This window comes from Pezoporus wallicus, unplaced genomic scaffold (genome assembly GCF_028554395.1).
Source record: "Pezoporus wallicus isolate ANWC-B61680 ecotype Strahan unplaced genomic scaffold, APGP_CSIRO_Pwel_v1 contig_8548, whole genome shotgun sequence".
Lineage (NCBI taxonomy): Eukaryota > Metazoa > Chordata > Aves > Psittaciformes > Psittacidae > Pezoporus > Pezoporus wallicus.
In genome coordinates, this window is record NW_026642624.1 from 540502 (window position 1) to 551020 (window position 10519).

The following is a 10519-nucleotide window of genomic DNA, read 5'->3' on the forward strand; positions in this document are numbered from 1 at the left end:
TGGACCAGAAGATTTCTTTGGTTATTGGTTTAAAACCGTCCACCCCCAGCAAATACTTCTAAGTAACCTACCTGTGTTTCCTTCCTAGATACCAGTGTGAAAATCAATTATACGCAGGATGTAATTAACATTGTGGATAGAGTCAAGTCAGTGTTTTACAACCCAATTACAGGGCACCGTTTACAGCACCCATCAGGGTTTGTCAACAAAAGGAGAAAAGTGTTAACATATGTAAATGATGCACAAAGTTGGCTTCAACAGAAAGCGCAAATCACACGTGGGGTATCACTTCCCTTCTTTGAATTGTCTCCTTGCCACTGAATCCCACTCAGCCCACAGTCTGAGCTCCTTGTGTCTCTTAAACAGGGATTTTGTGTTATGTAGCCAAAGGTAAACCACGGAAGTGAAGGGAGCCCAGGTATCTTGTTATGGGTCTGTATCATGAGCTGTCTCAGAAGCCAGTTTCTTAGTGCTCTGCCCATTCACCCTCTAGAAATCTGGTCCTTAATATGGAAATAGACTGGAGAGTTTTGAGAGCTGTGGTCTTTGACAGAGGCTTGGAATGGCTGCTCCATCCTGACAGGAAACGTGGACAAATCACTTCACTCACATGGGACTTGCCTTCGCAAACATAAAATAGGAATAATGATCCTGAGGTGATTTGACATGCTTCTTAAGACTTCAGCTCTGAGAAACATATCAAGATGCTTATAGAGGCATGTGTACATCCCATTGCACTCTATGGGGTTAAAAGGCAATGCGTTTCAGTGCTTGCTTGGGTCACAGCCTTGATTACCTGAATTTCATTTACTTTACCTTCCTTTTATTTATTTCCCCCCTCTTTGATAACAGAATGAAGCCAGGAAAAGCCACCCTCCAGCCAGCCTCCACCAAGTGGAAGCAGAGGTCATTGTCCATTCTGATTTTTCCGCCTCTGACAGAGACTACGACTCCCAGCTGCACACCCTGGAGAGTGAAGAGACAGAAACTGAGGACCAGGAGCCTGAAGAGCTCCCCTCTGGAGAAGGGACTCTTCCCAGTGATCCCGGTACCCAGCAGCACACCAGCCAAGTGGTGGTGGACTGCACGGGCAATGCAGAGGTCCAGGCCCAGGGTGAGCTGTTAGGTACCGACAGAAAGACTGACAAAACAGAGGCTGTTTGCATTGGGCTCACCAATGGCTTCCACAGGCACGGAGCAAGTCTGGATTCAGTGGAGAGTGGAGATTCAGACTCTGTCCGGGAAGGTGAGGGGGACGTGCAGCCAGTCAAGTGCCAGTCGATCTCCACAGCCCCGGAGGAGGCCCCTCTCTGTAGTAACTCTGGTTTAACCAGTTCATCCTCAGCATCTGAGAACATGGCATGTGTCCACAACCATTAGAGTGAACTAATCTGATTTTGATCATGGGAGAGCCTAGGAAGGGCCTGTCCCTGTGAGGTGCTGCATGCCCTCGACCCACTGAGCCCAGCAGGAGCTAAGAAGGCACAGCATCTCACCAGAACAGGATTCGAACCTGTCAGCTATACATATTGCCTTCAAGAAATCAGTAGGTAGGTTGGTAAGGGCCCTCTTCCCGCTGTAGCTGATGAGTAATTTGGTGTTGGTGGGAGCAGGATTGAGCCATCTGCCAAAGTCTGACGTGAAACCATGACTAGAGCAGAGCCTTCAGTGTTAGACTGGGGCTGTCACTTCGCCATAGTCCTCGAGGCGGCTGGCACAACGTCTTTTCCTGCTGGGAAGAGGCAGGGTACACCAAGTGATTCCTCTCAACTGTCTCTCCACCAGGCCTTGGCACTGCCTACTGCTCGCAGCTTTGGGATGGATCTTGTCCGAGGAGTCCCACGAGGGGGTGGAAGCCAATGGAAACAAACTCAGTGAGCTGTAACCACCAGCCTGTTCTGCCCTCCCGTGGTTAAAAGGATTATAAGGCTCTCTTTGTGCGCTGCCGCAGGACTTCTTACTTGCAGGCTGATGTAGTGGCCTTTTATTACACACTCTACGAGTGCCTCTAACAACTTGTACTATATAGAACCTTCTTCAGTGTCTGGGTCGTTTCACCAACCTGGACTTTGTTTTATGTAGGTTCTTGTACCTAATATTTTAGGTACACGTCTGTCCTTTTAATGTACCACATGTATTTTTATTTCCTTGGAACATCTTTATATTATTTAATTTTATAAAGTGAACTAGTGTGTGGTATAGAGTAGCATTTTTACTACTTCTCTCTTTCTTTATTTTTTCCTCCCTAACAACACAACTACCTCATGTCTGTTGGAGAAAAAGCAGTAGATCTACTCTTTTGTTAATGGTCCATTATAGGTTTTAACTTATTCTTGTGCTGCCTTTTCTAAAGAACATGTTTGCACTGGTTGTTGACTCATTTTTAATGCCCAGAGCTGCAGATCTGGTGTCTCTCTTGCTTTGTTTCTAAGTAGTGCTGTAGGACACCTTCCCTGCAGCTGGAAAGTTGGGTTGTGTTTCTCCATAGCGCTGCTGTTTTGCAGGAGCTGGCCAAAGGACACTGCTTCAGCTGGCAGAATGTTGATCCCTCTTTCCTTAACAAGCTTTTACTAGTGAAGAGAAAACCAAGAACCAACAATTGCAAAAACACCTTGTGACTCTGTGGAAGAAAGATCCAGCAACTGGGAAAGTCACCTGTGACCTTGGGAGCATCTCTTTCTCGGGGGGGGGTTGTGCCCAAGTGGACACATCTCAGATGATTTTGATTTCCAGAGAGCAGCTCTCAGCTTTCTGTAAGCAGTGCTGTGGTGAAGGCTATGGATGAACAAGTGAAACTTTCTGGTCACTTCTGAGAGTCCAAAGCAGCCAAAGGGGGTTTGGTTTTGAGGCTTTGGGTTTTTAAGAGCTGAGCTCCACCAGAGCTTAACAATGAAAATCAAATCTTTGGTCTCGTACCAGTCTGATGTGAAACTCATCTGGTGACTCTTTGCTTACTCCTGACTCATCTCTCAGCCTGGCTCTCCAGCGTGGGGTGAACTTTCCTCTGCCTTTACCTTAGCCTGTCTCTGCCTCGTTCCAGGCTCGCAGAGTTTGACTGTGTGAACACTACAGATCAGAGCAGCTCCTTGGGGTTATGACCCCAGTTAACCAGAGTTACTGGTTGGTAATTCTGTGCGTTGGGTGCTTGGTAGATGTTGTGCCCTCCTGGAGGATTCGGAGATCTGGCCATTTGTTTGTTGAAAAAATGAAGGAAAAGATGCCCACCTCCCTCTTTTCTTAGTGAAGTTCTTATGGGGAGCTGTGAGCTGATTGGAGATCCTGTAAAAGACTAGGCTTTGGTTTTTGTGGTGAAACCTGGACTGAGACCGAGATACCACTGCTTGCAGCAAGGAGAACCTTGCTCCACCAGCACCCTATCCTGCTTCTGTTGTGAAGAGCTGTTGTGCCCTGTGTTTGGAGCTGGGCTGGACCAGCCTATGTCCTTGCACTCCTCCATCAAACCCTGTTAGCTCCAGCTTGTCAGCAGAGGAGTACCTCTGAGTCTCCATGTACCCTATTGGGAAGGATATTGGAGCTTCCATCTCTCCCTATCCTGCAGTGTCTCCTCCTGGCATGACACACACTGCTCTGTTAAATGGCTGTATTTCCAGTCACTGCACTTGCTCTGTTACTTCAGCTGCTGTTTGGTACCTTGAGGAATCTCAGAAGTGCCATTCCATGCTCTGAAGCGCCATGACTCCTAAAAGCTGTGGCACAGAGACTGGGAATCGGTGCCAGTGAGCAGGCAAGGCAGGAGTTAGTGTGTGTGCACTACAAGAGCAAGAGGCTAGGAAGGCAAGAAATCATCACTGGGCGGAGGAGTTGTGTAAATAAGCTCCAGAGCTCACTGCCACAAGCCTTTGAAACTAAGGACTTAGCAGGGTTACAGATAAGGCAGTGAAGTGTTATTGCAGGCAATAAGTGCAATTCACAGTTATATGGGAGCGGATGCAATTGCAGAGGTATAAATGCTTCAGCGGGGGAGTATTGGACACTCGCTGCAAAGGGTGGAGAGAGTTGTGCAGCTGGACCTCAGGTCACAGCTGGTTTCATGGAAGAGTCCTTGTCCTTCCCCAGTGACAGAACAGACCCTGTACAAGCCACATGGCCACTGCTGGTGTGCAGAAAGGGAGAAGGACCCTTTTCCTTAAAGCTCACTCCAGAGGAACCCCTGGTGACTTCCTTTCACCTCCCAAACCATCTACGAGCATAACAGCATGCCCAGGGACCACTTCTGCTGAGCATCAGGCTGCTGGGGAGAGGAGTAGGGTATGACCAGGGCACCAACGGAGAAGTTCTCCTGGTTCTCTTCAGTATACCTGGAACAGGTCATGTACCAGCCCTGAGCTTTCCATCTGTGGGGATGGAGGCTTAGCCCTGTCTCAGGAGTGCCACTGTTTCTGGGGTGCTCCTTTGTACACGTACCCTCTGCTTTGTCTGTACTGACTTCTGTAATCATGTAGCCATAGAGTGAGCATTCCTGATCTGCCTAAAAACTATCCCTGCCTGTCACTGAACGCAGCACAAGCAGGCACAGTGCGGTACCATTCTCCTGGATCACTGTGAGTCGATCACAAAAACACCAGGTTAATTACATGCTATGAGAGCTTTGGGGGAGATGCAGCAGAGTGCAAACAGTTCTGCTTATGAATCACAACAATACTTTGTCTCCTCATGCTGATGCTTACACTGATCTTATTACACCCCACTGAATTGTAGCAGTGTGAAACTGGCAGCGTTTGGATGCCTGAGGACTGTGGTGGCCGGGGAGTGCTGTGCCAGACCTCAGTACAGGAATCAAAGCAGTTCCTTCAGAGCCAAGAGATCACTGCCAACAGGCAGCAGTGAAGCTGTTCTCTGGATGAGCACATGCCCATGCAGAATACTGGGTGTCCTCAACTGCACCCCAGGTCCCTCCTGTCCTGAACATCCGAGGACCTTTCTAGTCTCAGCTGGAAATGAATGGAAGACATAATACACACTGCATGTGTGGGGCTGAAACAACCAGTGCATATATTTTTTTATCATGAAATAAGGTTTCTCGCAGACACACAAACTGTCGATACCTTTAATTCCCCATCGTGCTTAATGTATGTTCCTACCCATCAGACTCCTTTCTCCCATCCTTTCAGTAACACTAAGGGTTATTGCTGTTCAACTTTCTGCTGGTGTATATTGTTTGACATAGTTGAAATGTCAGGTCTGTCTCTCTGGCATAATTTTGTGGTATTAATGTTCCTGTTTGGCTACACAACTGTATATTCCCCGTGCTGCTGCGAGAGTCACAGTCTCATCCTTCTGCTTCTTTTAATCAATTTTATTACGTGAAACACATGGATAAAATCTCAACTTTTGGTTGATTTGATTTCTTCCTTAACAGATGGCAAAGTTCTGGTTTAAATAGTTTAAACGAGAGAACTTCTAATCTAGGATTTGAGGGGTTTTTACATTACTGGCTAACAGTCCCAAGATCAGCCCAGGAACTCTGCTATGTGAGGAAATAACCACTTTAATAGAGCACTATGTATGGTTTTGATCTCCTTAGAAATAGATGTTTTGAAGGGATCATTGTGTCTTTTCTAATCCATACTTTTGTTGGAAAAGAGGTGTTTAGTCCAGCAGAAATCTGCCATCTAGTTCTGTTACTGTGTTCCCTTGCTTGTATTTTACAATCAAATTTCATTTCATTTTCTACCCAGTGCATAAGGATGTGTAACCAGAACTTGATCTCGTTTGTGTCTGTGTTTGGTTCCATGCTATACTTAATTATATCTTTCTTTCTTCAGAGACTGTTCTTACTCCACAAATACTCTTTAGTGTTAAAGTGTAAGAAGACATTGTCCTTATATTCCTTAACTAATGGGTTATTAATAAAATGCTTTAAGAAAAGAGTGGGATTTGTTCACAGTTCAGTCTGTTACAGCCCACTCTGAAAGCTATGGAAGGCTGGTCCTGCAGCTGTGTGTGTGGAGGGCTGGAGCCTAGGAAGTGTGCTGTTAAGTGCTGGATTTCAGAGGTGGGCACAGTTCGGGTTCATGAGGCACTTCTTGATGCTTGCTCATGTCTCGGTTTTGAACTGATTCCTGTAAGGAAGTGAGAAACTACTTGTCCAGGTTCATGCTGCATCCTGCTGGGAATTTTGTCACCTGGAAAATCAGCAAAAGCATCCAGCAGATGAACAGTAAGACTTCTCTTGGGTGGCGTGCTGCTGGGCTGAGCACAGTTAAGTTGTGCCCAGTGAGGTTGGCAAGAGGATATCCGGCAGTGCCCAAGAACGCACTATTAACCTCCCATGCATCTCCCTTTCTTTCTAGGATGCATTCCCTACTTCAGTAGATAGTTCCCATTATTATTTTATGCTGCCAAGACTACAGAGCCATAAAATCTCATTTTATCTGCATTACAGAGGTAATAAATCTGCACTAGACATAGTGTGCTCTGGTAGTGGTGAAAGGGAGCTCTGACAGGCTGCCTAACTGTGATGAATCTTTCTCCTAGTGACAGGTAACCCCACAAAGGAACAAGGAAGGACCTTTGGGTGGTGATGGGTTGCTCCAAACCTTCCAGTTCTGCAGTGTGAGATCCTGGTGGGAGGCTGATAAAGGGGGACAAGGTGGGATGACATAGGTGAACAGAGGGAGGGAGGGATGGATGGATGGATGGATGGATGGATGGATGGATGGATGGATGGATGGATGGACAGACACAGCAGTTACAGGAGAGCTGGGACCATGGAGAAATAAAGGTAACAGCAAGGTGTTTGTGTTTCTCCCTTCCCAGCCTTTATCACCCTGGTACTCTATGAGGTGGTGCAGCTGGGCAATATTACTAGAGTGGTCTCAGGTAATTCAGTAGGTCACGAGCCCAGTGTGGTGTGTCAACCAGCTCAGCCCTTTGGGAAACGACAAGGCTTGAAGTGATGTGCTGTGTGATGCAGCGAGGCAGCCAGGGATGCTCTATGGATGCTCAGCAGACACCAGTGGTGGAAACTGCATCTTGAGGGGACTCCTCCAACCTCCGCCCCTCTGGCAAAGCACTGGAGCAGCAGGAACATCAGCACAGACCTCTGTGACTTGTGTGGCAGGTACAGTTGTGTGGGTCTCATGGTTGGTGCTGGCTCTTCACACTCATTTCCACCACTGGATCAGTGGCACAACTGCTTCCAGTCAACAGAGAGCACTCAGCTCCTCAGCCAGGCAGCCAAGTGCCAGGAGCCATCCCTTCGCTGGGGTGACAAGCACTGGCTCCTGCCATTGTGACTCCTGTGTCCTTAGACAGCAAAAGTGGATGGAAAAGGGTTTCTGTCAGTGAAATCAGCTTCCAGGAGCATGGCCCAGGGCTGTCCCACCGCTGCTGGGCTGGCTGTCGGCTCAGTGGGTGCCATGATTTTGGTTCCCCTTCCTTGTTGCTCGTTGACCACAAACAGATGCTACAGCCCTGTGTGTATACATAAGTGAAAAGCTCCCAGGCTGTTAGCAGACAGGGAAACCACAATTGCACATTGAATAATAAATGGAGTGAATTCAGACAAGTTAATCTCCCACTTCATCCGCTGGAACTACTAATGGTGTCTTGGGGACCTCAGCTTGCCGTTAATTGGTGTGAATCAGGAGCAGTGTTGGAAGCTGATGGAAATCTGCTGTGAAGGAGTGAGGGCTGACAAACACCATCAGGGCAGCTCCCATGGAGGGGTAACCTGTTTGGGAGGGAGGCCGGATGGATGGACATGGACAGACACTGTTCCCCTCTGCGGGAGGGAGAATGGAGCGATGGACCCCACGCTGCAGTGAAGAGGTTTGGAGCCTCGGCTTGGGCTGGGCACTGTCACTCCTGTAACCCCGCTGCTTTTCAAAAGGCTCCTATTTCTGCTTGCAGTGTGATGAGCAAATCCCTGCCTCCAGTGCAAAGCACCGCTGTTTAGCCCTCATGGGTGCAGAGGAGAAGACATGAGTGCTCTGGATTGGGATGCTCTGAGAGCCCCAAACCTGCCTTTGTCTCTGAAAACCTCTGGCTTTTCCAGAGTCCGTTGTTTGGCAGGCCCGCCTGCACTTGTATTTGTGAGTGCAACACCAGCAATGTCACCAGTGCCATCTGCAAGATGTGGGGCCGAACTCGGTGATGCCCTAAACGCGCAGCTACCTCTGCCAGCCCCTGGGCCCTGCCGCTGCGCAAGGGAGCAGAAGCACCCAAAACCCGTGGCTCCCGGCGGAAGCCAGCCCTGTAAACCACAGGATGCTGCATCTCCCGTGGAATTCCTGATTCCCACAAGCCATCCCCAGTGCCGGCGGTGTGCCGGGAGCTGCCACAAGCCCGCGATGGCTGCCAGCATTCCAGAAAGGCTGGTGGGGCCCCGTGGGGGGAGCCAAGGAGCCGGCTGGGGCACAGGAGCAGGGCTGGTGCCGAAAGGTCAGGGCCAGCGCACGACTTCACATGGTACCGAGAGGCTGATGGAGCCAGAGCAAATCCTTCCCCAGCTGAAAGCAGCCTCGTTCTGCTCAGCCCTGCGCTAAATGAGGGGAGCTTTAATGTGGAGCAGATGTAGTGATGGCTTCTTCCCTCGTTAGCCGACCCCAGCCCGCTCAGGGAGCACCTTCATCCAAGGAGCAACGCGCTGCTTGTCTTCACAAAGGGTTTTGCAGCAGGTTTTGGGGCAGGGCACCAGGGTTTAGCAGCCTGGTCCACTGAGTTTTACCCTGAAAAAAAGAAATGAGTCAGGATCCACTTTTATTCCTTTTCAGCTGTTTTTTGTGGCCGAGCAAACTGCACAAGAGCTTCCCTTCCAGTGATGGCTTCTGCTGCTGGTGGTGATGACAGGGGTTGTGTTTGTGGAGAGCATGAGCTGAGGGATGGGGCAGGATCAGCTGGAAGGCAGCAAAATGGCGTGAGGGCGCTGGGGCTGAGCACCACGTAGGGATGCGTTAGCACCAGGAAGGTGGACAAATTACCCTGAGGGCTGTGGAGGGAGTCAGGAGCAGCCTCATCCTCTACTGGGGCTTTGTCACGGGTGAGCTGGTTTGGTCCCATCGGTGTGACTGACCCAGGTAAGTCACCTTATGGCAGTGTTTCCAGTGGGGAGCACTGAGGTGGGACAAGGCAAGCGCTTGGATCCCCTCATGAGCACTGCTCTGCAATTCCATCACCTGCTCCCCAGGGACTGCGGTCACCCCCTGGCACTGCCACCCACTGCAGCGATGGCTTTGTTCTTCAAAGCAAAGCCCCAGTGCGGAAACGTTTGGAGGAGCCAGGTGGATGTTGTGCTGTCTCATCAGCGCTGCCCCTTGTTTTAATGCCAGACTTCTGGGTCCCATTGCTAACGGCAGGTAAAAGGCAGCTCCCTGAGCCCACTGCAGCAGGCCTGGACGCCACTGCCGAGACCGGATCGCTTTCAGTAGTGACGGACAGGAGAGAGGCCCTCAGGAGGAGAGCAGGGAGGCTTCTTCTACCACAGGGTCAGGGAGGAAGCCCTGGCGCCGGCTGCCATCCCCTGGGCATGGCGGGACCAGCCAGGACTGGGCATTGCATGCACCAGTGAGACCTGTAATGGGAACCTCCTGATGTGGAACTGGAGAGCGGAGACCCCTGAGGGGACGGCGGAGGGGTCTCTGGTGAGGTGGCTCCAGTGAGAGGAGCCCTGTAAAGTGGAACCGGTGATGGAAGACCCGTGAGGGGAGCCCCATGAAGAGGAGCCAGTGAGGGGGCTCTGGTGATGGGACTCAGTGAAGTAAGACCCATGAGGGGGCTCTGGTGACAGGGCTCAGTGAGGGGGGCTCTGGTGACAGGGCTCAGTGAGGAGAGCCCTGTGAAGTGGAACAAGTGAGGGGAGATCCCCGAGGCTGCCCCAGTGAGGGGAGACCTGTAATGGGAGCCTCCTGATGTGGAACTGGAGAGCGGAGACCCCGGAGGGCTCTCTGGTGAGGTGGCTCCAGTGAGAGGAGCCGTGTAAAGCGGAACCGGTGATGGAAGACCCGTGAGGGGAGCCCCATGAAGAAGAGCCCGTGAGTGCGCTCTGGTGATGGGACTCGGTGGAGTAAGACCCATGAGGGGGCTCTGGTGCCCGGGCTCAGCGAGGGGAGCCCCGTGAAGTGGAACCAGCGAGGGGCGCCATGGAAGGGGCTCTGATGAGGGCACCGGTCACAGTCCTGTGCAGGGAGCCCCGGGAAGCGGAACGGGTGAGCGGGCTCCGCTGCCAGGCCCCGCTGAGGTGAGGCCCCCGGCGGGCGCTGCGTGGCCCCTCACGGGGGCCGCTGCCTCCCCTCAGCGCTCCCGGACCGGTCGCGGCGCTGCCGGCGCCCTGGCGGATGCGCAAGATGGCGCAAGGCGCTGCCCGCCCGCCCCCGCCCGCCGGCCCCGCTCCCTCAGCGCCGCCCCCCCCTCCCGCCCGCCCGGCGCGGCGGCGTGCTCGCGCGGAGGGGAGCAGCGCTGAGATCCGCTTTTTGCCCGTTTTTCGCCCCTTTTCCCCTGTTTTTCTCTCCCCCCCCCCCCCGCCCCGCAGCCGGGGGTGGTTCTCGCCTCGCCGCCC

The 10519-nt window shown here is 51.5% G+C and overlaps 1 protein-coding gene across 2 annotated transcripts in view; it reads left to right on the forward strand.

Annotated features, from left to right (window-relative positions):
• Positions 1-2579, forward strand: part of IGDCC4 (immunoglobulin superfamily DCC subclass member 4) — an 85898-nt gene extending 83319 nt beyond the window's left edge. For both annotated transcript variants that reach the window (XM_057431043.1, XM_057431044.1), the window contains exon 20: positions 853-2579. In XM_057431043.1, the coding sequence (XP_057287026.1) occupies positions 853-1380 (528 nt within the window). In that variant the 3' untranslated portion in view covers positions 1381-2579. The remainder of the gene's footprint in view (positions 1-852) is intronic.
• The last annotated feature ends 7940 nt before the right edge of the window (positions 2580-10519 follow it).